The sequence below is a fragment of the Trachurus trachurus genome, assembly GCF_905171665.1.
Source record: "Trachurus trachurus genome assembly, chromosome: 16".
NCBI lineage: Eukaryota > Metazoa > Chordata > Actinopteri > Carangiformes > Carangidae > Trachurus > Trachurus trachurus.
Genome location: NC_139902.1, coordinates 34,223,240 through 34,250,706, shown reverse-complemented (window position 1 = coordinate 34,250,706; position 27,467 = coordinate 34,223,240). Strand labels below are relative to the sequence as shown.

The 27,467-nt window shown below is 41.2% G+C and overlaps 1 protein-coding gene and 1 long non-coding RNA gene across 2 annotated transcripts; one reads left to right on the top strand and one right to left on the bottom strand.

The window, feature by feature from the left end:
* Positions 1-5,773: 5,773 nt before the first annotated feature.
* Positions 5,774-15,117, bottom strand: LOC310999072. The gene is made up of 3 exons (XR_014596028.1): positions 15,048-15,117; positions 5,901-6,008; positions 5,774-5,800 (listed from the first exon to the last, which is right to left on the bottom strand). It is a non-coding gene; the product is annotated as an uncharacterized lncRNA (long non-coding RNA).
* A 4,069-nt stretch (positions 15,118-19,186) lies between these two features.
* LOC310999049 (tetraspanin-19) lies at positions 19,187-25,738 on the top strand. Its single transcript, XM_083989353.1, has 8 exons — positions 19,187-19,289; positions 19,560-19,638; positions 20,236-20,348; positions 21,810-21,884; positions 21,990-22,085; positions 22,898-23,089; positions 23,894-23,977; positions 25,147-25,738. The coding sequence occupies exons 1-8, from the start codon at positions 19,224-19,226 to the stop codon at positions 25,393-25,395; spliced, it is 954 nt and encodes a 317-aa protein (XP_083845479.1). The 5' UTR covers positions 19,187-19,223; the 3' UTR covers positions 25,396-25,738.
* Positions 25,739-27,467: the final 1,729 nt, after the last annotated feature.

Here is a 27,467-nt window from a genome sequence, read left to right as displayed (position 1 = left end):
AAGAGGCTGAATATTGACTTCACTTTATTACATTTTCCCCAAACAAAATATTTACGGTACCAAACACACAAAATGTACAATATGTATATAATGTGCATGTGTTGCCACGGTGTCGGTGCTGTTTGAAGAGCTCATCACCAGGTCTGTCTACGGAGCTGGAGCTTTTAGTTTAATAGTTTAATAAGTTTATTTGTATCAGGGACAATGTACAAAATAACATTAGTCTCGAGATGAGAAGAGAAGCCTTGTACCGGATTTATCTCACTAGCTACTTTCCATCCGTAGTCCCTGGGCAGGTGAGTAAAAACAATAGAAAGGTAAGAATTATCAATTTACATAGCGTTCTAAACATCCATACACATGTGCATATACACCCTCACACATCACAAACACTCAGGACATAGGCCTATTTCATATCAGTTAACAAAACATACAGTTATTAAAATACTTCACACTTTGCCAAGGTTAAAAATAATTTAGGCTCATGATTAATGATTAATGCTGTCATGACTGATTTCTTAGGATCCATTGTTTGACTTCCCGGGAGAAAACATTGTGAGCTGTGGTCGTCCTCTCTCTCCTAACAGTTCTGCCGTTTGGAAGCGATTCATGTTGTTATTGATTGACACAGTTGTTATCGATCTGTCCAGTGATCCCACAGTGACGACCGTGTCCGTGTGTCCGTGTCTTATCTCCTCTGCAGGACGAGGACCGATGCAGCTGCAGAGTCGCCTCCAGACCGGGACCACGGTCAAGAGACTGGCTGCAGGTCGGTGGTTCTCTAACTGTTTTACATCAACGACCCTAAACTGACACAAATTAGACCAATTAACCTAAAACCCACTGGACAACATGTTGAAGCAGACACCAGAAATACATTAATATTTGATCTGAGACTGAAGGAAGTTACTTTTTTGGTCAATGTATAGAATAGAATAGATTAGAATAGAAAAATGTTATTGAAGAAAAGAAATAAAACAAGTTCATCCTAAACTGAGGGGGGAAACACAACAAACTGCATGTTCATTAAAGTGCTGACAAGGTGATTTTGTTAAGAATGTTTATGGCTGTGGGAATGAATGAGTTTTTGTAAATGTTTTTCTTGACCCAGAGAACTCTGTAGCGGCATCCTGACATTCAAATTAGGGACAATTGTACGGAACTATTGTGAAGAAGTGGTACAATTTCTCCAGAAACAAACAAGTTTTTTTTTTTAATTAAGAAAAAAATGGTAAGATTTCTCAAAGTGGTAGAATTTCTCAAAAAAAATATTTAAAAAAATTCTAGGAGAAACTGGTGAAAATTTCTCAAAAGAAGTTTTAAAAAAAATTCTAGAAAAAAGAGGTAAAATTTAAAAAAAAAAAATCTAGAAGAGGTAAAATTAAAGATTAATAAAAAATTCTAGAAAAAAAGAGGTAAAAATAAATAAAAAATTCTAGAAGAGATAAGATAAAATAAAAATTCTAGAAAAAAAGAGGTAAAATTAAAAAATAAATAAATAAAAAAATCTAGAAAAAAGAGGGGGGAAAAAATCTAGTAAAAAAGAGGTGGTACAATTTCTCCAGAAACGAACAAGTTTTTAAAAAAATTTAAGAAAAAAGTGGTAAGATTTCTCAAAGTGGTAGAATTTCTCAAAAAAAATATTTAAAAAAGATTCTAGGAGAAACTGGTGAAAACTTCTCAAAAGAAGTTTTAAAAAAAAATTCTAGAAAAAAAGAGGTAAAAAAAAAAAAATCTAGAAAAAAGAGGTAAAATTTAAAAACAAAATTCTAGAAAATAGAGGTAAAATTTAAATAAAATCTAGAAGAAGTAAAATTAAAGATAAATTCATAAAAAATTCTAGAAAAAAAGAGGTAAAATTAAAAAATAAATAAAAAATTCTAGAAAAGAGGTCAAATTAAAAAGAATTCTAGAAAAAAGAGGTAAAATTAAAAAAAAAAAATCTAGAAAAAAGAGGTAAACTTTAAAAACAAAATTCTAGAAAATAGAGGTAAAATTTAAAAAAAAATCTAGAAGAGGTAAAATTAAAGATAAATTCATAAAAAATTCTAGAAAAAAAGAGGTCAACTTTAAAAACAAAATTCTAGAAGAGGTAAAATTAAAGATAAATTCATAAAAAATTCTAGAAAAAAAAGAGGTAAAATTAAAAATAAATAGATAAAAAATTCTAGAAAAAAAAGAGGTAAAATTAAAAAGGACCTCACGTTGAGAACCACTGATCTACACCACTCACCTGACAGACTGGGGACAGGTAGGACTGAACTGACCCCCTGTCTCACCTGTCTCCTCCTGCAGCGCCGCACCTGAGCCTGAGCCTGAACCTGCCGAGGGGCGGGGCCAGCGGCCGGTGGAGGGGCGGGGCCAGCGGCCGGTGGAGGGGCGGGGCCAACGGCGGCGGTGGCGAGCGGGGGCGGGGCCAAGGAGACGCTGCACCGACCAAGAAGCAGCTGGACAAAGACCTGGACAAGTACATGTCTCTATCCAAGAAGCATCTGGACAAACAGCTGGACGACTACATGTCTCGGTCCCGCAGCCGCCTCGACGCCGACCTGGACGAGTACATGGCCATGGCCGGGGACGCTCTGAGCCAATGGGACTGAGGGGGCGGGGCCCGAGACGCTCTGAGCCAATGGGACTGAGGGGGCGGGGCCCGAGACGCTCTGAGCCAATGGGACTGAGGGGGCGGGGCTTACGTTACCGCCGCTGGTTTTGTTCACGTTTTATTTACTTTATATTAGAGCAGTGTAAAAGAGAGTAAGGACAGCATTGGTCCAATGGAAGCGCCTCCTGGTGGAGGAATATGGGTTTTGCAAAAGCGCCCAAGAACTGACATCTCTGCATTGTTGGTGCACTGCAAAAACTCTAAATCTTACCAAGAATATTTGTCTTATTTCTAGTCAAAACTAATCTCACTCTAGACTCATCACATTAAAAGTAGCTTGTTTTTAGACACTTTTTACTTCTTTCAAGCAGATTTTCACTTGAAATAAGTAGAAAAATCTGATAGTGGAGCAAGTTTTTCTTTCTTATTACAAACACAAAAAACTTTCATTGGCAGGTTTTCTACTTATTTCAAGTGAAAATTTGTTTGAAATAAGTGAAAAAAATGGAAAAAAAAACCTTAAACCCTTAAACCCTTACCACGCGAGTCAATGGAGGTGTCCTTACTCTCTTTTACAGTGCTCTACTTTATATTAACTTGACTGAGTGACATCGCGGTTTGATTTGACCTCTGGCGTCCAGCGGGTGCAGAGGGGGCGGAGCTCCGACTTTAGTTTCTGAAAGGGGGCGTGGCCTTGTGATGTCACTAGTTCTGTTTGTTCTGTGTGTACTTCGCTGACCTCTCCGAGCGCAGGAACTTACTGCGTCGGGACTGGAGGCTCCACTTTTTGTTCTTTTTGCAGTTCAAGAAGTTTTAATAAATAATAAAATAAGATGTTCCTGAGCCTCCGCTGCTGTTTCCATGGAAACCCAAAGTCTGTTCACTCTGATAAACGGTCGTCGTCATAGAAATATGTTTTATATATTTGATATTTCTTTTTAAAATATAAAAGTTTCAGTTTTTGAGTTTGTTTGTTAATAATTGAACAGTAGTTTATTTTTGACAGTGAGACTCAGAAGTTGCTGTAACTCACTACTTATCAATATGTGATCAATAAAACTGCACAACTATCAATTCATCAATAATTAAACAGTAGTTTCTTTGTTGCTGTAAAATGTTCTAATAATTACGACAGAGTATCAGGGCCACATTGAGAAAACAAAACACACAAGACTTCGAGAATAAAGTCATAAATTTACGAGAATAAAGTCGTAAAATACGAGAATAAAGTCGTAATCTACGAGAAAAGTCATAACATCACAAAAACAAAGTCTTAAATTTACGAGAATCAAGTTGTAAATTTACGAGAAAAAAGTCATAAATTACGAGAATAAAGTCGTACATTTACAAGAATAAAGTTGTAAATTTACGAGAATAAAGTTGTACATTTCATACGAGAAAAGAAGTCATAACATTACGAGAATAAAGTCGTAAATTACGAGAATCAAGTCGTAAATTTACGAGAAAAAAAGTCATAACATTACGAGAATCAAGTCGTAAATTTACGAGAATAAAGTCGTACATTTCCTACGAGAAAAGTCATAACATTACGAGAAGAAAGTCGTAAATTACGAGAATAAAGTTGTAAATTTACGAGAATAAAGTCGTACATTTCATACGAGAAAAGTCATAACATTACGAGAATAAAGTTGTAAATTTACGAGAATAAAGTCGTACATTTCCTACGAGAAAAAAAGTCATAACATTACGAGAGTAAAGTCGTACATTTACAAGAATAACGTTGTAAATTTACAAGAACAAAGTTGTAAATTTACGAGAATAAAGTCGTAACATTACGAGAATAAAATCATAAATGTACGAGAATAAAGTTGTACATTTCATACGAGAAAAAGTCATAACATTACGAGAATAAAGTCGTACATTTACGAGAATAAAGGTACAAATTTATGAGAATAAAGTCATACATTTCCTACGAGAAAAAAGTCATATTACGAGAATAAAGTCGTAAATTTACGAGAATAAAGTCGTACAATTCATACGAGGAAAGTCATATTACGAGAATAGTTGTAAATTTACGAGAATAAAATCGTACATTTCATACGAGAAAAACGTCATAACATTACGAGGATAAAGTCGTACATTTACGAGAATAAAGTCGTACTTTTCCTACGAGAAAAAAAGTCATAACATTACGAGAAAAAAAGTCATAACATTACGAGAATAAAGTTGTAAATTTACGAGTATAAGGTCGTACATTTCTTATGAGAAAGAAATTATAAAATTACGAGAATAAAATAATAACGTAAATTTACGACTTTATTCTCGAAGTTTGTGATGGCCCTAATACTCCGTCGTAAAATAATCGATCAATTAATCGATCAACCAGTGGATCAATAACGAGACCAAAGGTCAAAGTGACATCATTTATTACAGAAATGAATATATTAAGAATGGAGTTGTTGTCGAGAAGCCGTCGTCGTGGCAACACCGAGTCACAGGTCAGCAGCCAGCAGCCAATCAGCTCTCAGAGTGGTGATGTCATCAGGTCCAGACGTGGTGGACGGCCAATCCCAGAGGGAGGAGCGCCGGGGTCAGCCGACCAATCACTGCTGCCTGGGGGGGGGGGGGAGGAGATGACATCATGATGACATCACAGCAGCACCGTCCAATCAGTGGTGAGTTCACTGTCTCTCTGTCGTTAAACGGTTCATTTAAAAAAAATATAAACTAACAGATTTCACCATGAAACTTCCCAAGTTTATCACTCATATTAAGACATTTATTTTTTGTATTATAAGTTTTGTTTTAGTTTTAAATATGTAAATGAGGCAATATCTAATTAAATATGCGCATATTTTCAGAACATAAATGTGAACAATGGATGAAGCTGCTTTGTTTTATTTAGTTGACATATTAGAGTCTTTAGTTTTTCCAGAGGAGGATTGTGGATATCTCTTTTTATCACTCTGTAAATGAGAAAATACTGTCACCAGCCCTAAAACATCTAATGTTTTTGCTATTTTACTACCAAAATCTCTTCTTTGTTTAACCTTAAAAAATTTGAATTGAATCGAATTGTGTATCGAACCCGTGGGTCAGAAATCGAGATACGAATCGAATCGTGACTTTGGTGTATTGTTACAGGCCTACTTCAGTCGAATATTGATCATCCATAATCAGTTGAATATTGATTGATTAATTGACTCACCTGGTTCTTGACTTCGTCCAGTTGAACCCCTGCAGGAAACACAGACACAACGTTACACACCGGGGAGTAACTCTGAGTATTTACTGTAACTATACTGTAACTATACTGCAACTTTACTACTGCGAGTACCGTCAGTGACGTAGTAGTAGTCGAAGGTGAAGGTGTAGTCGTAGTCGGGCGTCGGCGTGGTGACGTCATCGCTGTAGTCGGCCGTGGTCACTTCTTCATCTCCTACGTCTGTGGAGGAAACAACATAGTTCCTGTTTTACTTCTAATAAGATAAAGGTCTAAAGAACAATTCTGAGTTTAATTTCGAGCGTCACAGCACAATTTTTCAAAATGCTCACAGGTGAAATTATGAATCTTTGAAAAATGTCTTAATTTTCACACAATTGCTGTGTAATATTTTTTTTTTAATTCCCAATTTAAAGGATAATTCCTGGCAAATTCAACTCACTCTGTATGTTCCTAACATTTTAGGTCTAAAAGAAGGAATCTGAAGGTTTTCAGTTCAATGTCTCCTGTTTTGTGGTAGTTATGTCTGTCCCCGCATCGCCACGGCAACGATGAATGGGAGCGGATTGAAGTTCTGCTGCTTAGGCTGTTTCCATCCCTCAAAGCCACAGACAGCGTCAGATGGAGACTCAAACATGCACCCAGAAGTTTATTTACTTCAACAAGCCGACATGTTTGTAAAACTAGATCTAATTCAAAGTCTGGCGGAGTCGAGACCCAAGTTGACGCTCGGTGTGTTCAGGTGCAGTGGGAAGCTCCCGTTGGTGTCATAAACACAGGAATATCAACTCTTGACTTGCTTGAAGTGTACATTTTTTTCCACAGACAGCGTCAGATGGAGACTCAAACATGCGCCGAGAAGTTTTTTTTTACTTGAAGCAAGTAAAAAGAGTTGATATTCCTGTTTATGACACAAACGGGAGCTTCCCACTGCACCTGAACACACCGAGCGTCAACTTGGGTCTCGACTCCGCCAGACTTTGAATTAGATCTAGTTTTACAAACATGTCGGCTTGTTGAAGTAAATAAACTTCTGGCTGCATGTTTGAGTCTCCATCTGACGCTGTCTGTGGCTTTGAGGGATGGAAACAGCCTAAGCAGCAGAACTTCAATCCGCTCCCATTCATCGTTGCCGTGGCGATGCGGGGACAGACACAACTACCGCAAAACAGGAGACATTAAACTGAACATCTTCAGATTCCTTCTTTTAGACCTAAAATGTTAGGAACATACAGCCCCGAGCTGAATTTGCCCGGAATTGTCCTTTAAGTCAGTACTGTTTGAGGAATCAGCTGCTGGTGTTGCTCGGGAACGGCCCTAGAGGCCAGTTTCTCACTGAGCGCTTGACACTCAAACCAGAACTGTTCTATCGACCCCCGACTTCAAGTTAGAAGTTGAATCAAAACTTGTGTAACTTCTGTCGATCCCTAGAGAAGTCCTGTATAATTACAAAAAAAACCTTAATTGTTGTTGTTGCACTTTGCTGTTGCAGTTTATTTAAAACCAACAATTAAACAAAGCAGATGACGTGTTTACAGCAGCTTTTCTAGAAGAAAAAAAATTGAGAAATTTTACCAATTTTTCTAGAATTTTTTTAAAACTTTCTTTTGAGAAATTTACCACTTGGTTTTTTTCCCCTTTATTTATTTATTTATTAGAAATGTTATCACTTTTTCTAGAATTTTTTTTAACATTCTTTTGAGAATTCTTACCACTTTTTTTTTTTACTTTATACTTTTTTTTCTTTTTCTTTTTTTTTTTTAGAAATGTTACCACTTTTTCTAGAATTAAAAAAAAAACAATTTGAGAAATTTTACCACTTTTTTTCTGGAAATTTCTCTACAATATTTCCAAAAATTCACGCCATTGGCCCTAATTTTAAGTGTCGAAACAAATATGGAGTTTGCTTCAAAATGTTGTCCAACGTGGGGGTCTGTGGTCTAATCTGTGTCAGTTTAGGATCCGTGATGTACATGAATTTCCCTCTAAAACAACTCTGTGTGGTAACGTTGTGTTATTATCTCATAGCGTGGTGAATGTGCAGCTCACAACTTGTCCACCAGAGTGTTTGTGGAGTTGTTGGATTGTGTATTTGATGAGTTTGATGATGAGGGAAACCAAGAAATCCCATAATGAGCCTCCGTAGCGTAGCTCTGAGCAGCTCACAGCTCTGCTCCGCCGTTCTAAAAATAGCTTGCACCGACAATTAAAGGTAACAAACCTACTGCTATGACTATAGGGATTATGGTGAAATGTTGAACTGTCCCTTTAAACAACAAACTGAGTCGAGTTCATGAGCTGCTGATAAACTGAGAAGGTCCAGCTCAGGTTACACACACACACACACACACACACACACACAGTAACGACCGCTCCTCCGCTGCAGCAGCCAATCAGGGGAGAGGATTCGGAGCAGGGGGACCCCCACGGCCCCCATGTGGTTGCCGTGGTTACGGGTCAGAGGTCACGGAGGATGCGAGGCGTCGTTAATCTGAGTTGTAGCTTTAAGCCTGAACAGGAAGTGAAATAAAACCTAGAGTCACATTTCTTCTTTATTTCTCTTCGTTGTTTCTCTTCTTGTTGTTGTTGTTCTCCTCCGCGGTGCGTGGCCGTCGAGCTTCGACTCGTTGAGCTGCAACACGGCGAGGACGAGGACGAGAACGAGGACGAGGACGAGGACGAGGCGTATCGGGACTCGCAGCGGGACGCGTGTCAGGACTCGTGTTGGGACTCGCCTGCAGCCTGAACTCAGGGACTCAGAGGCTCCGTCAGACCTACAGTAGAGCAGTGTAAGGCCCAATCCCAAACTAGTCCCTACTCACTACCACTTCACTACCGAGTGTCACTCCAAATGGAGTTCCACTCCCAGCTGCGGAGGGCACTCCTGATTAAGGGGGAGGGTATAAACGTAAAGCCAAACAAGTGAGACGCCCTCGCTACCTTAAAGGAAACAGGAAGGAACCGTTTATCATGGAGACGCGTTGCCTGTGCTGCAGCTGTCATGCCGTTTACCAGTTTAAACTCAAGACAATTCAAAGTGCATTATATAAATTAAGAACAGACATGAGGGCAGAGGGTAGAAGCAACACAGTGCAATATGAAGGACAAAATATTTACATAGGAATTGGAATGGGTTAACTCAAGAATAATAGCCTAACATAAAACCTAAAATCAGCCTCCCTATACCCACAGCATTACGCTTAAAAAGAAAGAAAAGAAAAAGAATCTGAATTTAAACTCAATTTGTCTGACTAACATTTATTTCATCTAATGCATAGATCTATGCTTTTGATGTGATGCAGCCTGCTGGTGCCTGGCTCTATACAGCAGCCTGCATCAGCAGCCTGCATCAGCGTGACAGCTCAGCCTTCAATTTCTAAATCCCTCAGTTTCTTTTTTACACATTAGTGACCAAGCTCATCGTTCATTAGTTCATCTTCATCCTCACGTACTGTTCTCCTCGCTGCGCTGTCGGACCTGCAGCTCTGTCACCGTTGCGCTGTTGCGCTTCACTTCCCCCCCCCCCCCCCCCCCCCCCCCCCCCCCCCCCCCCCGCTCCGTGTCCGAGCCCGTTCGGGACCGGAGACGGAGCAGAGACCCAGGTCCGATAGTGCAACTTGTCCCTCTCTAAAGCAGAGGATGAGATCAGCTTTACTCCAGTCAGTCTTCACAAACAGTCCACAAAGTTGAAAGAGTTTCTGATCGTTGTCAGTTTGTTCCAGGCGACTGAGTTTTTTTTTTTTTTTTTTTTTTTTTACCCAGCTTGTATTTAGGGCCGGCCTTTATTTGTCTGTGTAAACAATTGAATACTGGCTATTATTTGAGAGAATCCCGTATGCTATTATAAAATAACTTAAAATCAGATCTTTAATCATTGATAAGTGTGCGTCTCTCCCCCAACTCTCCCAACAAAAATCCCCCCTCCCTCTCAGAAAATAGCCGAGTTCCGACGTCCACGGATAAAGGTGTGTGTTTGATCTAAAATACTTGGAAGAAGTAGACGGAACTACACTTGAATGACGTTTCCTCCATTGTCCGGACGTAATTTCTGCTGCAACCACCAGCGAGCCTGCACCGGTGCAGACTCGCTATTTAAGGGCTTGACAAGCCACTTCCACTCAGTGGTAATTGGTTTGGGACGGCCCTTAATATGGCGGAGCTCCGCGTGAACGCGCAAACGGAGGGGTAGTGGATAGGGTTAGGGGATAGGGGCTGGTTTGGGATTGGGCCTAAAAGAGAGTAGCAACACCACCATTGACTCCCGTGGTAAGGGTTTAAGGGTTTATGGGTTTAAGGGTTTAAGGGTTTTGCCCCCCTAGTGGCAGGATATGGGTATTGCAAAAGCGCCCAGAAAACCCATTCACTCCAATGTATGTGTGTTGCCCACTTGCTGGTAAATTGATGAAAATGGATTATACTTATAATTTGTTTATTATAAAATGTAGATTGAAACATTAATGTAGACAACTGTTTTTTTTACTCTCCTAACATTAATGTTTATCTGTAAAGGATCCTCAATGATGCTATTAACGTGGGTGATCTATAAATGTCCTTAAACTATTGAAAACACCACACTTGCTCATTCACCAACAATGCAGAGATGTCAGTTCTTTTGCAAAACCCATATTCCTCCACCAGGAGGCGCTGCCATAGGCCCAATGCTGTCACTACTCTCTGTTACACAGCCTGTTGACGGGACTCGGGGCAGTGAACGCACCACGGGGCAGTGAACGCACCACGCCATGAGCTCCTCTAGCGGTCCGTCCAGGTGAACCAGAACACCTGACCAGATGTGGGACAAACACCACATCTGTGTATGACAATGTGAGATTCCAGTACACTGAGATAAAAACTTTATGTTTTTAGTTCATAACATTAGTATAGAAACTTAAAGGGACATTGTGTAGGAATTCCTCTCATCTAGCGTTGTGGTTGTATATCTCAAGCAACTCAGTCGTATTTTTCATGCTGCATTCACGTGAAATTGGGCAGACGGACATAAACAAGCCTCTATGTAAACAAGTGGCAAAACAATACACGTGACAACATGTTGTCATGGCGATGTGGTGTTGTTTTACCGTCTTTCTCTGGACTTCTGTGACTAAAATGACATCTGGTTTGTTAGCGACGGCCGTCTGCCCGACTGCAGGTGAATGCAGCATCAGTGTAACGCTCCATTCCTCCTCACTGCGTTACCGCGGTGACTTTTCACAGACGCCACCTCCATTTTCCCCTCCCTTCCTTCCTTCCTTCCCTTCATCCTTACTTCTTCCTTCCATTTTGACCCAATTGACCCAATCTGTTCCCTCCCTCTTCTATGTTTCCTTCCTTTTTCTCTTCCTCTTTCCTCCCTTCTTTCCTTCCTTGTCCCTTCTTTTTTTTCCACAATCCTTTTCCCTTCCTTCCTTCCTTCCTTCCTTCCTTCCTTCCTTCCTTCCTTCCTTCCTTCCTTCCTTCCTTCCTTCCTTCCTTCCTTCCTTCCTTCGTCCTTACTTCTTCCTTCCATTTTGACCCAATTGACCCAATCTGTTCCCTCCCTCCTTCTATCTTTCATTCCTTTTTCCCTTCCTCTTTCCTCCCATCTTTCCCTGTATCCTTCCTTCCTTCCCTTCATCCTTCCTTCCTTCCTGCCTTCCTTCCTTGACCCAGGAGGACAACAGGAGAGTTTTATCATGACACTATTCAACCTAATTAGAAATAAAACGTTCTGCTTCACTGACTAATCAGCAGGAGCAGGAAACAGAAGTTCACTGTGATTATTGATCAGATCTGATCCAGGACCAGTTGCTGTGAGTCAGTCAACACCATGCTGTTGTCACGGTAACGTGGAAGTGCTGCATCTGGACCCACTCAGACCTCAGGTCACTGATTCACCGACAGCTGTGACATCACACGATTGTTTTTACTGAAGAATCAAAAGTGAAACAAACTTCACAAGGATGATGAGTTACTATATATAAGAAAGTATAAACAAAGCACGCACATCCCAAAAAGCTGATGCTGGGTGCTGGACGAAAAAGGTCAATGATGAAAAAGGAAAAATCCGCACACCAACAAAAAAGCTCCAGAGCAATAGATCATTTATTATCACCCAAAGGGAGTAACGTTTCGGGCTCAAAGACCCTTCAAAGACTGATATACAAGAACCTACAGAACCTTTAAAGGGACAACCAGGAGTTTCTATTTGGTTATAAAAAGTCTCATATTAATGTGGATGAATCTACGTTACCACTTGTTAATGGTCCATTTTAGATAAATCTATGGTTTTGTCTCTATGGTTATTTTGTTATTATTAGTGGTGGTGGAAATGCTGGGCGAGCCGACCAGCGTTTCTTTACTTTCGGTTTCGTGGCGAGTCATGAGAATAACGCCGCCGAATCTCCGTTTATGGTGGGAACTACGACGGTAAGAGGAGTTTTGTTAAAGTGAAGTGTTTTCTCACTACATTTATGAGCCTCCGCACCGTGAAATTCTTTGACCGGCGCAAGACAGACTCATGTTTTCATTCATCAAGAATTAAAGTCAGAGGTTGGAAGACGATCACATACCGTCGTAGTTCCCACCATAAACGGAGATTCGGCGGCGTTATTCTCATGACTCGCCACGAAACCGAAAGTAAGGAAATTATTGTTGCGGAATTTTTCGTTCTGCCGATGGAGAAACTCCTGGTTGTCCCTTTAAGAACCTCCAGGCTGCAGGAAACATCAGGAACTTCAGGCTTTAATCTTGAGAACTTCCAGATCTGGTTCTGGTTCTGAGAGTCTCCACTATGAGACAATCAGCCGGTGCAGATTCTCATTTTTCCAGGTCATAGTATTTCAAAGGAGGTTAAATGGAAAGCAACTGGACTTAGTTATTTGTCTAGACCAGGGGTTCTCCACTAGTCTCACTCTGGGCTCCACATCTTCTCATGGTCATTAAAGCAGAAGTGAGTGATATATTTGTGTTAATATAAGTCTTAAATAGTTGTATCTTCCGACAGCAATCACTTACATAGAGTGTTTGGACTGAAACACGGGTCTGTCAGTCCCTCTGCTCTGCTCTGAGCCCAGGAGAAAACATTTATCGTATCCTACAGTTTTTATCCAATGAGGAGAGAGAACGGCATGCAGGGCTGTGTGTGCAGCCAAGGAACGCCGTGAATGTGGTGACGTAGCGACGAGGACTGTTATGGTGCGTTCAAGGAAACTCGTTTTTTTCCGACCTGTGAAGTGGTACCAGTTTGATCTGGTACGAGTTCACCGGTCAGAAGTTACGAGTGGCCGTTATAGTGACTTTCACCGGTAAAACAGGTCGGAAAAACACGAGTGGGTTGCCTGAAACGCTACAAAGTCGTAAGTTGTGACTTGAAGCTGTAATTTATGATTTCAAAAGCCTGCCTGGAACGCAGCATTAGCGAAAACGACCGGATCACTCACTTCTGCTTTAAGTTGCGACCCACTTTTATAGAATTCAAACCAAGAATTTTTTTTTAAGCCTTTAAAAACTCATTTATCTCTTTATTGAGCAAAGTGCATTTCAGAGCACATGAATGAAACTGAGGAGTTACCATGACAACGGAAGTGAATAAAAAAATATCAAACTGCACAAAATGGAGACCAACAAAACGATATATTTGACTTCTGATGCATCTCTGCATTCAGAGCATGTTCACTAAAGTGGATAAATATCAAACTGCACAAAATAAAGACCCACAAAACAAAACAAGATTCACTGCATCAGGCCACATTAATAAGAAACTGATATCTTTGCATTCAGAGCAAATAATAAGAAAGTGAGGAGGAGCATTACAACTGCATGTGTTCACGTGTCTCGTGCCTTTCAATATAAGTTATTTTTCAAAATAAAAGACATGTCCAACATCAGATGTGCATTAAATATTATTTAATTTTTGGACCAGCTGTCCGTGACCCATCCAGAACGGGTCTAGACCCACTTTTGGGTCCCGACCCACCAGTTGAGAACCACTGGACTAGAAGACGTTTCACCTTCATCAGTTCATGTAGCATCTGACCAGGCTGGGACTGGTCCAACTATCTGGTGTGGAGACTCACTATTTAACCTCTTGTGTGCAGAGCCGGCCCAAGGCATAAGCGAACTGAGCTCCTGCTTGGGCCCCGTGACTCTTGGGGGGGCCCCCAAAAGGCAAGTAACTTTTTAAAATTGTAGTGCGTAACTTTTGTCGATCCTTATAGAAACACTGCGTAATTACAAAAAACTTTGATTATTGTTGCATTTCAAATTGTTGTTGCACTTTTCTGTAAACATTTTAAAAAGCAGATGATGTGTTTACAGTAAATGCATTGTCTGTTGGTTTATTTTGTTACTTTTAGTCGACCGAGGTGACATTCAGTATCCAAGTAACTATATCAATTTGAAGAAATGTAAATCAACGAAGGGCTGCTGCACTTTTAGCTGAATTTGGTGCCATTTCAGAATAAAAACCATAGATGGGTAAAAACCTGCCAGGATATGATGATTCGTAATGACAGAGTAAAACATGAAATAGTATTATTGGCAGTAATAGAGGGCACCAAAATAAAGATTTTGCTTAGGGCCCCATGGAGGCTTGGGCCGGCCCTGCTTGTGTGGGCGTTCAATAGTGAGTCTCCACACCAGATAGTTGGACCAGTCCCAGCCTGGTCAGATGCTACATGAACTGATGAAGGTGAAACGTCTTCCTAGACAAATAACTAAGTCCAGTTGCTTTACATTTAACCTCCACTCTGAGACCCGACAGAACCACCAGAAAAGAAAAGTTTCTGTATCACCATTTGTGGAGTAAAACTGTGGAATAATATGAGTAGCTACTGAAATCAAAAACATTTCGAGTGTAATCATGTTTAAAAAGAGACATAAAGAAATGATTCTCCAGAGGTGCATTGAATAATTCACACAAGGTGTTTGCTTACTTACTATTTGGATTAAAATGTGTAATGTGTAAAATGTTTAATTAGAACATATAGTTAAAATGATAGGGGTAGGATTAGATAAGTTTATACTTCTTCCTACTCCTTTTCACTCATGTAAACTGTGTTGCTTATGAGATGGTACTTTTTTGTGTATACATTTTTCTGTTCACTTATTATATTATTATTTTATCTTATTTTTTTTACACTGTCGTTTACATGATTGAAATAAAGATATCAATCAATCAATCAAACCTCAGCAGCATCTCTCCTCACAGCCGCTGGTCAGAGAGTCACAACAACAACAACAACAACAACAACAACACAGGGGTCAGAGGTCAGAGTGACTCACCACAGCAGGTCGACATCATCAGAACGAACCAGAGAGAGAGAGAGAACAACACGTTCATCCTGGAGGAGAGACACTCACTGACTGAGGAGAGAGAGAGGAGGAGGAGGGAGGAGGGGCTGTTACCCCCCCCCACCTAGCTGATGATGTCACAGTTAACTCTTCATCTACACTGCAAAAACCCAAAATCTGTCCAAGAATATTTGTCTTATTTCTTGTCAAAATGTCTCATTTCTAGTCAAAACTAAACTCTTTCCACTTAAAATAAGACTCATCACCTAAAAATGAACTTGTTTTTAGATCATTTTCACTTGTTTCAAACTAATTTTCACTTGAAATAAGTAGAAAAATCTGTCAGTGAAAGCAAGTTTTTTTTTGTGTGCTTGTAATAAGAAAGAAAAACTTGCTCCACTGTCAGATTTTTCTACTTATTTCAAGTGAAAATCTGCTTGAAAGAAGTAAAAAGACTAAAAACAAGCTGCTTTTTAATGTGATTAGTCTAATTTTATGTAGAATAAAAATAAAAAAGTACTTGTTTTTAGATAATTTTCACTTTGAAATAAGTAGAAAAATCTGCCAGTGAAAGCAGGTTCTTTGTGGTTGTAATAAGGAAGAAAAACTTGCTCCACTGGCAAGTTTTTTATGCCCTTTATTTCCTGTCCGTTTTGTTTCATCTGTTTTGTTGAGGCAGGGCTCTCTGCCTGTTTACTTGCTTTTTATTTGTGTCATTAGTCCTTTTTGTCAGGGATTACTTTTTCTCATCTTTTGTAAAAACAAGGAAACATAATTGTCGACTGTTAATTTCTTTGTTACGTGATTGATTTAGTTTTGTGTTTGTAATAAGAAAGAAAAACTTGCTCCACTATCAGATTTTTCTACTTATTTCAAGTGAAAATCTGCTTGAAAGAAGTAAAAAGTGTCTAAAAACAAGCTGCTTTTTATGTGATGAGTCTTATTTTAAGTAGAATGAGATTTGTTTTGACTAGAAATAAGACAAATATTCTTGGATAGATGTAGAGTTTTTGCAGTGAATAACATTTAAAAACAACAAAGTGCTCAGAGTGTGAAGTGTTAATGAAACCGACAGAGCAGATGTGGGCGGAGCCAAGTGGTCGGCGCCCAAGGTGAGATTTGATTGACACTTCCTGTCTGAACCCTCATACACACACACACACACACACACACACACACAGGCATGTTCCTTCATAAAGAAGAAACATGAGCAGGACAAATCCTAACTTGCAGCGTGTGTGTATCAGTGTGTGTGTGTATCTCTGTGTATCAGTGTGTGTGTGTGTGTGTGTGTGTGTCAGCAGGGTCTTTCCAGAATTTCAGTGTGACAGAAAACGGCTGAGGAAAATCCTACACACACACACACACACACACACACACACACACACACTACTACATCACCGCTGGTCATAAGGGAAAGTTCAACATCTGTAGCATTTTAAAAAGATTACTAAAAATAGTCGGCACTTTACTCCATGCACTTTAAAAATCAGCACTTTAATGAATCTTAACAGCACCATACACTGCAAAAACTCTACATCTTTCCAAGAATATTTGTCTTATTTCTTGTCAAAATGTCTCATTTCTAGTCAAAACTAATCTCTTTCCACTTAAAATAAGACTAAAACCTAAAAATTAACTTGTTTTTAGATCATTTTCACTTGTTTCAAACTAATTTTCACTTGAAATAAGTAGAAAAATACCGTTCCTAAATACCGTTACTTTCCAAAAAAGATAATATGTCAGAACCGTGTCGGCAAAGTGAAGGTGAATGCACAGATACTGGTAAATTTACATATACGTATCTACCTATGTACGTAGCACTGAATTGGTAGGAATTTAAATGTTAATGTGTCATTTGTTCTACTTTACTCCCACTCAGTACGTTTACATGCAGAGCTTAATTGAGCTAGGCTCAAAATTCGATTTTGGCGTCAAGTCGGACTTCTGTCCTTGTCTCAATTTACATGCAACTGAAAAACCGAATAACTGACGGGGTCCGCCCCCTCATGTGGCATCACCTGTTGTTTCAGCAGGTTAATATGCCCCCTGTCCTGTTGACTTTTCTGTCACCTCATAAAAAACTGAATATAAACAACTTAGTAGCTTCATAATAAATTCTCAACTGCAGTACCCGACCAGACGCGTCAGTCTGGGCTGGATGCGCACTGAGAATAGGATACGGGCTTCCTCTCTCTCTCTCTCTCTCTCTCTTTTATTTGTTTTTTTAATAAAACACTCTTGCTGGTGGCGCTGTGTGAAATGCATTGAATCGGCGCTGATGTTGGGTTTTTTTCTTTACTTTGCCGGGTTCAGGCGGCTTCTCTGCTCCACTTGGTGCCGTCTCTACGGTTGTGGAGCAGCTCACATGCATTGTCCAGTTATACTCCGACTAAGGCGAATACATGACGGAGAAAATCTAATTCCAATCGCATTATCTGGGTGTCTTAATCGTTGTTCTCCAACTCCGATTTCAGTCGGACTAAGGTGTTTACCTGCACTTCAGTTGTCCAGTTATAGTCGGATTAAGGCAATAATTTGGTTTTTTAAAGTGTCATGTAAACGTACTGAGTGTTCCCAGAGATAACTCCCAGCACACGTCCAGTATGAAATGAAACTAACCCTCGTTGGAGGCACGAGGCGTTGCCGTGGTAACCGGGCCGACCAGACCAGGCAGTAAAAACACGACGTGGTGGGAACGAGGCTGTGACCTCTGACCCCTCCGTCTGTAATCACGCCCTCGTTCCCTCGTTCCCTCCTCAGTGGACCAGATAGTAACTCACTGGTCAGAGGAAAAACACTTTCAGACAACGACCTCGACACACAGTTAATTACGTAGTTTTACTACGTTACGTAATTAAAACGTCCGACCGCCCTCTAACGGCCGTGGGGCCACAACCCTGACATTAATAGTTGGCATTGAAAACAAAATTTGGCATTGTAATAAAAGTTGTATTGACACTGAAAAAAAGTATAGGCATTGAATAATGTTGGAACACAGGCATAAAAAATACAATATTTTATTTGGATTTAAAATATATATATATATATATATATATTATCATGTAGTCTCACTGGTTTTCAGTTTCAATTTTTTTTTTTTCGGTTTCAATGTTCCTTTTTTTCAATTTCTCAAGTGTCTGAGGGGAGGAGCTAGAGACGCGTGAACTACAATGCCAATATTTGTTTTCAATGCCAACTATTAATGTCAGGGTTTTGGCCCCGTAAACGGTGATCTGTGACTGCAAATGCATGATGGGATATCTCCAGAAACTTTAAGAACCTACAGAACTTTTAAGAACCTCCGGGGTCCCGTTGTTCAGAAGGTTTAATCTGGATCACAATGATCTGAAATGTTAAAGGGATACTTCACCCAAATTGAAAATTGGAATTATCTCCCCCCCCTCATGTGGACTAAGGGCTGGGAGAAGTTTCAGAGTCCTCCGTGGCTTCTCTGAGTTACAGGGGGTCTCGGCGTAGCAGTGCATGTCCATATGACGGTTGCAAATGGATACCAACTGTCTTCGTAACAAAAAGACACACCAAAAAACATCCAGATACCTCCATGCTGCTTGTATGTAATGTCCCTCTTGTATTGAAGCCCCAACATGAGAAATTGTTCCCCAAAAAATTAAATAAGTCTATATTTTAAGCTTGTTTGTAGCGGAAGCTTCTCCAAGCTCCTCTTCCTGGTCCGTCCAAATCACGATTTGGATGTTTTTTGGTCATATGGACATGCACTGCTACGCCGAGACCCCCTGTAACTCAGAGAAGCCACGGAGGACTCTGAAACTTCTCCCAGCCCTTAGTCCACATGAGGGGGAGGAGATAATGAATGAATGAAATTTCAATTTTGGGTGAACTATCCCTTTAAAGGTTCTTCAGGGGATTAAAGTCGAACTCCTCTGTGTTTTCTCTAGAGCAGCAACGGGTCGTTGGGTCATTTCAGCTGTAACGTGATACATTCCTGATCATTACTCATTAAATCACAGCAGCTTCCTTGTTCCTGCTGCGTGTGTGTGTGTGTGTGTGTGTGTGTGTGTGTGTGTGTGTGTGTGTGTGTGTGTGTGTGTGTGTGTGTGTGTGTGTTAATGTTTAGACACAATGAGGAAGTGAACTCTGCTCTCAGACCTGAGACCTGAACCAGAACCGGACGGAGGCGACATCATGAAGCTGCAGGTGAAGATCCAGCTGCTCAAGTTCTGCTCAGCGGTCATCAACAGCATCTTCATGGTGAGGCCGTTCGTTCCCACGGTAACCTCTGGTTCCCACGGTAACCTCTGGTTCCCACGGTTACCTCTGGTTCCCACGGTAACCTCTGATATATACGGATCACTGAACCAGCTGAGACTGATCAGTTTTCCTACAGCGTTTTATATACACGAAGAGATTTAGTGACGTGTGTTTTATTGTGAAGTCATGTGACCTTTGACCTCTGTGTGTGTGTGTGTGTGTGTGTGTGTGTGTGTGTGTGTGTGTGTGTGTGTGTGTGTGTGTGTGTAGGTGCTGGGGCTGAGTGTGGCTGGTTGTGGTGTTTGGATCCTGTTTGGAACAGAAAACTTCCTGACGGTCGTCGACTCAGGTAACATCTGTACAACACCTGTATCACACCTGTACACAGGGTTCTTACGGGTCCTTAAAAAGTATTAAAAAGTCTTTTCACGACTTTATAAAGTCTTAAGTTTTGAAGGAATCCGAGTAGGGAAACGGCACTCGGACGCTGCCCAAGTCGAGCGAGTCCTCGAGTACTCAGATATCAGCTGCAGCTCTACTACGAGAAACAAAATCAAACGAGCTGAGACACATGTCATGACTGTCCTGATTGTAGTTTTTGTTTTGGGGAGTTGAGCAATATTTCTTTTTTGATCAACTTTTCCTTTGATTTATTATGCCAGTCTATATATTGTGAATTCTGTTGTATCATAGTGGTCTACTACAGTCTGAATCACAAACTAAACCTGTTCAGTTAAAAGTGTCATTGATGTGAATGGTCACAGCTTGAAGTGGAGGTGAGGTGTTAATAAATATTGATAAGGTCTTGAAAAAGTCTTAAAAAGGTGTTTAAATTAACTTCAAGATTCCTGTATAAACCCTGTGTTAGTATCTGTGTAATGACCGTGTGTGTGTGTGTGTGTGTGTGTGTGTGTGTGTGTGTGTGTGTGTGTGTGTGTGTGTGTAGTGGAGCTGCACACCGTGGCCTTCGGGCTGCTGGTGGTCGGTGCGGTGGTCGTGTTGGTCAGTGTTGTTGGATGCGTTGGAACCGACAGAGAACACAGATTCCTGCTGCTGCTGGTGAGTAACATCTGGACCAGCTGGTAGAACATCTGGACCAGCTGGTAGAACATCTGGACCAGCTGGTAGAACATCTGGACCAGCTGGTAGAACATCTGGACCAGCTGTGGTCTCTGTTGGTCTTTGTTGGTTTCCAGTGATGTTGATAGGTTTTCAATGTAGTGAGTCCCCGGGACCCACAGGTGGTGATTTGGGTCCCTGGGAAATTCAATGGGTCCCCAATAGGGTTGTCATGATACCACAATTTCTGTAAATTTCCACGATTCTCGATACTTATTCGATACCACAATAAAAAAAAAACTAGGGCCTAGGGATGCAAATTATCGATTAATTAATTAATCGTTAGTTGATCTCATCGATTCATTAACTATTTACTGATTGAGCAGCTATTTTCCTGAGAACCTAAATTTAAGTTTAAGTTTAAGCTCAACATTCCTTATACAGGACTCTACACTAGTATTTGTTAGTTTATTTTTAGAGCACAGCACAATGAAAAATGTTTAAGTAACACGTTATTTAACCTTTAAATAATGTTGAGGGTCCAATGGGACCCATTTTTACATTTAGGAACGGTAAAAACACCCTAAACATTTTTCCTCTGACTTTAAGTTGAACTTGTTCTTGACCAACACAATATTTGATAGAGTTGAAATGGTCTTTCTGCCACTACACTATGATGATTACTGTATTTACTTAAATCACAGCAGCATAAACTGATTTGTTGAACTCAACCTGATGTAAACATTACAGTAATAAAACTCACACAGGCAGCTCCATGTTGTCCCTGTGTGAGGGACAGTCTGAAGACAGAGCTCTGAGGGTGATGTCAGCTGTTCAGCTGCAGCAGGTGAAACTCCGCTGTTCTCCGCTCCACCGCGACGAGTGCTTTTTTTTTTTTTTTTTCAATTAAGCTCCGGTAGCGAGCGGCTAAACTACGGCAGGATACTGTAAACGACACGGATCCGGTGTGTTTATCAAAGCTTGGTCTCCGTGCGGCGGCACCGGGTCGGTTTGAGCTGCGTTCAGGCTGCATTACAACTCCGCATGCAGTGATCAGTGTCGGCGGCTTTTTGACTCGTTAAATAATTGTGCTGTAGCAGGCTATAATCGGTACGTCTAAAACTCATCCAGTGAGAAACGTTCCGCAGTGCAAAAAGGCAAAGTTGTATTTTTTCGGTACTCACGGTACTTGGTACAGTAAGTGTTAGTCCTGGTGACAACCCTACTAGTTAGTTCCCATGATTTTAAACACCAGTTGTTGTTAACAATATTTTTCATGGGAAAATGAGGTGCGTCCCCGGGACGCATGGAGAGTGAGTTTACTGCGTCCTTTCAGATTTGAATGCGTCAGAGACGCAGGACGCGTACCTAGCAACATCACTGTGTCTCTGTTGGTCTCTCCTGGTCTCATGTGGTCTCATGTGGTCTCTCCTGGTCTCATGTGGTCTCATGTGGTCTCAGTACCTGGGTTTCCTCATCGTGCTGGTCCTGGGTCAGCTGTTTCTGACGCTGCTGCTGCTCGTCAACAGAGACAAGGTGAGAAAAAGACTTTTATTTTGAAAGAGGGGGCGTGTCCAGGTGTGATGTCATCCAGGTGTGTGATGTCATCCAGGTGTGTGATGTCACTGTGATGTCATCCAGGTGCAGCAGACTCTGGACGACCAGGTGGACCATATGATTGTTGGTTACCGAGGCAACAGCTATGAGGACCGGCTGCTGGACAACCTGCAGCGCTACGTGAGTTCCTCTGAACCGCCCAACACAACCATATATGGTCAATGCAAATCAGCACGTGCATATTAAAGGGATACGCCAACTTTTTTTTTTTTTTCGTGTCTTGCCTCACTCCCGAGTCCATGACCAGCAGATAGACACCATCCTTTCTACTGTGTGTGCAGTAACCATGGAGATAGAGCCGTATCGCCGTAATTAGCTTAGCTCAAACACTGGAAGTGTATAGGTAGTGTTATATATAGGCAGGCTAACACTACCTATACACTTCCAGTGTTTGAGCTAAGCTAATTAGCGACTTTAGGTAGGAGGCAGGCTAACACTACCTATACACTTCCAGTGTTTGAGCTAAGCTAATTAGCGACTTTAGGTGGAGGCAGGCTAACACTACCCATACACTTCCAGTGTTTGAGCTAAGCTAATTAGCGACTTTAGGTGGAGGCAGGCTAACACTACCTATACACTTCCAGCGTTTGAGCTAAGCTAATTACGGCGATACGGCTCTATCTCCATGGTTACTGCACACACAGTTGAAAGGATGGTGTCTATCTGCTGGTCATGGACTCGGGAGTGAGGCAAGACATGAAAAAAAATGTTGGCGTATCCCTTTAAAGGTATAATATGTAGGAATTTCCCACGTCTTGTTTAATTATAATGGATTAAGTCAGCCCAAAGTTAAGGCTTATTTACATTCATCAAAACTGATTTCTGTCATTTAAACAACTCAGACTTGAAGTTTAAAGGTACATTCTGTACTAAACCGAGTAGAACCGTGTCGAGCTGTGCCTCAGCGTGTGTTGTTGTTGCCGTGGCGACAGGCGAAGTGCTGCGGCCGGACGAAGCCCTCTGATTGGCTGGGGAACTCGTACCTGCAGACGGAGCAGCTGAACCGCTCCGACGTGCTGCCCTGCTCCTGCTTCTCCTCTCCTCGCCGCTCCAACTCCTCCTTCTGCTCCTCTGAGCCGGGGCCGAGGCCGCCGCTCGGACACGGGAACAACTCCTACACACCGGTCAGCTGCTCACACACACACACACACACACACACACACACACACACACACACACACACACACACACACACACACACACACACACACACACACACACACACACACACACACACACACACACACACACACACACACACACTCTGCACAGGTCTGCCCTACAATGCAAGAAGGAGGTAACTAATTTTTTGTCACAAATGAGATTTTGTGATTTTTGGGACATTAAAGGTTCAGCTACATCATGTAGATAAATATCTTGACTCAAAGTCTTATTTGGGATATATTTATATCTGAGGGTGGTTTTCACAGTAACGCCCTAAAGCTGTGGTGAAACAACGAGAGAACACAGTAACATGAGTTACCTTCTTCTCTCTGTGTGTATGTTCAACTCGTCCTACTGTACAACAGGCTGCTGCCATTATGAACCAATGGGAGTTTCCTCTTTCTTGTGTTGTATGGCCAGCTTATATTTTGTCTCAATGCACAGACAGACAGAGGTAACTCTGAAATAAGAGTAAAATGTTAAGTTTGAGTTAAATATTTTTACACAGCTAGACTACTACTCGCAAAAGCAAAAACAAGGATTTCACCAATTTTCAGAATCCTAAGTTCAATACAGTTGACTGGACAACAACAATACTTTAAACTCATTTTTCTCAGAACTGCACTCTGAGGAGTTTTACCTCTTTCTTCCGTTGTAGAGCAGAGTTAGTGTGTTCTGCACTCACTCAGTGTGTGTGTGTGTGTGTGTGTGTGTGTGTGTGTGTGTGTGTGTGTGTGTGTGTGTGTGTGTGTGTGTGTGTGCAGGGCTGCTCGGTGGCACTGAGCGTGTGGTTCCAGGAGAATGTCCTCACCATCGTCAGTATGGACGTCGGCTTGATCTTCATCCAGGTGAGACACTGGAGCACCTTAAATACTACATATAATCCCATTTAATCTAAGTTTTTGTTGACTCAGGGTTATTATAAAACATTTATGTAACTATTTAAACAGCAGCTATAGCAAGTCTCACAGATTGCACTCTTGAAATGCTGTTCAATCAACCACAAAAATAAATAAATAATAAAAATACTATTTAAATAAATAATATCAACTGGTCTGCACTAAAAACTAAAAAGCAACTGCCTGGTGTGTCCATTGTTAAAGTGTAGCGTTATTTCTCAGAGATTTTTACAATCTGGAATCACGTAAACATGATGTAACACGCATCTTTTTCCGGTCAGTCGTCATGAAAACAAGACAGTCACGGATCTGCCAAAGATACTCTGTAATCTACTGTTTGGACCAGAGTGAAAACAAACATGTGTAAACGTGAGCCTTACGAGCTGAAAAATTAAACAATGGAATGGATCATTTCCACATCAGGTGAAAGCCCCGCAGCTCACAGGAGTCTGGAGTTCTGACGCTGCAGGGGACGACGTGCTAACAGCTACCAGCTACCAGCTACCAGCTAACAGCTACCAGCTAACAGCTAACACCAGCTACCAGCTACCAGCTAACAGCTACCAGCTACCAGCTAACAGCTACCAGCTAACAGCTAACAGCTACCAGCTACCAGCTAACAGCTACCAGCTAACAGCTACCAGCTAACAGCTAACAGCTACCAGCTACCAGCTAACAGCTAACAGCTAACAGCTACCAGCTACCAGCTAACAGCTACCAGCTACCAGCTAACAGCTACCAGCTACCAGCTAACAGCTACCAGCTACCAGCTAACAGCTACCAGCTAACAGCTACCAGCTAACAGCTAACAGCTACCAGCTAACAGCTACCAGTTAACAGCTAACAGCTACCAGCTACCAGCTACCAGCTACCAGCTAACAGCTACCAGCTAACAGCTACCAGCTAACAGCTAACAGCTACCAGCTAACAGCTACCAGCTACCAGCTACCAGCTAACAGCTAACAGTAGTAACAGAGTAAATGTTCTGGTTTTAAATGTGGACCCCAGGAAGACTAGCGCTGCTCTAGAGCGCCGCAGCTAATGGAGATCCCAACAAATAAAACAACAATAAAAAACACACACACACACTCTTCCTCTAACCGTCTTTCTCTCCACAGATGTTTCAGTTTGGACTCGTGTTCTCTCTCTACCGAGCCGTCACCACTAAAGCCGGTTTGAAACGGTCCAATCAGCTCGCTGACACTGACCACGCCCACCTAGGCCACGCCCCCTCGGACGACGACGAGCTGGACCCCGGGGAGCAGAACTACGCCTACATCCACCCTGACGACCCGGCCTACTACTACGACACCATAGATGCTGCAGATCACCATGACAACCAGGTGTACCTGCAGCCGGCTCAGTAGGCTCCGCCCACCTCGCAGTTTTGGTTTTTACAATTAATTGTTGTTTCCTTGATCTTATTCTATTTTGCATTGTTGGTTTTTTTGTGTAATGCTATTAAGCTAATGTATATTAATGTTTATTTTTTTGTTTTGCTTTGTTATTTGTGTAATAACCTTTTATAGGTGAGGTTTAAAGATGAGCCCGAGTGGGTTTCTACCTCACCTGCACGTTTTATGTTTTATTTCATTTATTTTGTTGATTCCACAAATGTGCAAGTGAACTAAACTAAACTAAACTAAACTGAACACCTCCATCCTGTGCAATAAAAGTCAACAACATTATTAAATCTAAATTTATACAGTCTGAGCCGTTTGTTTCTTATGGCGTGACACTGACACACATCCAGGATCATTTTATCCATCTTTACTTTTATCCTAGTTGTTCAATCCCAGTTGGATTGGTTCAGTCTGATCCAGATAGAAACTTTTCTAGACCGGTGGTTCTCAAACGTTTTTACATCAAGGACCCTAAATTGATACAAATTAGACCACAGACCCCCTATTGGACAAAATTTAGAAACAAACACCAGAAATACAGAAATATTGTTCTGAAACTGAATAAAGTTACTTTCTTAGTAAATGTACGTTCGAATTAGGGCCATTGGTGTCAAGTTTTGGAAACATTTTAATGACATTTTTGGACAAAAAAGTGCTAACATTTCTCAAAAAGAAAGTAAAAAGATTTAGCTACACCGGTCACTACTGCATTTATTTGGTAGCTACACCGGTCACTACTGCATTTATTTGGTAGCTACACCGGTCACTACTTGCATTTATTTGGTAGCTACACCGGTCACTACTTGCATTTATTTGGTAGCTACACCGGTCACTACTGCATTTATTTGGTAGCTACACCGGTCACTACTTCATTTATTTGGTAGCTACACCGGTCACTACTGCATTTATTTGGTAGCTACACCGGTCACTATTGCATTTATTTGGTAGCTACACCGGTCACTACTTCATTTATTTGGTAGCTACACCGGTCACTACTGCATTTATTTGGTAGCTACACCGGTCACTACTTCATTTATTTGGTAGCTACACCGGTCACTACTGCATTTATTTGGTAGCTACACCGGTCACTACTTCATTTATTTGGTAGCTACACCGGTCACTACTGCATTTATTTGGTAGCTACACGGGTCGCTCTGGGCCGCTGTGGTAACGGCCATCCGTGACCGCAATGCAAGTTGGGATATCTTGCTCTGGTTAGTGACCATCGGATGTTCTGTACATTTGGCGGTGAATTGTGGGATAGATTCAGTCACTATATAGTGAACATTAATAATCACTAAACATTCAGACACCACTACAAAATGGCCTGGTCACTATGTAGTGCACTAGATAGTGAGTAGGGGGTGATTTTGGACACAGCCATTGTTTTTTGTGCTGTTTCTTTTGTTTCCTCAGTGTCTTTAAAACAGCCAGACCTTCTCTCTGTGTGAGTCTGTGGGGACCGACTCTCTCTAGTGGCGAGGAGAGGAACTGCAGCCTCAGGGTGAAGTTGCTGATTGAAGTAGTTTTGATGGAAAAAAAAACTTCAGACACATTGTTTTTATTTTATTCCAAAATTTTATTTAAAATCTATTGAGCAGAAAATAATTCAACAGGTTCAAATATCTTAATATAAATATATCATAGAGCTCAGAGTCAGTGTGTGTACAAACAGCAGCAGCAGCAGCAGCAGCGCCCCCCGGTGTCCAGACACAATACACACAGCAATAAATAAAGTCATTAGAAACTAATAAATATCAAATCTAATCAATGACGTCTGATTGTTCTGTGAATCAGATTCACGTTGTTGAGAAAATAGATTTTTACTCTGTGGAGGAGAAACGAAGCGATGACGTCATCATGTTGTAGAGCAGGAAGTCGGTCGGCGTTCAGGTGAAGGTGAGTTCATAGAGATATATCTACTGACTAGATGCCTAGACGCCTTCTGCTTCTCAGCGTACGTCAACACGGCGGCCATCTTGGTGAGGGGTTTCTGACCATAGACATAGAAACGTCTGACCAGCAGTCAGACCAGT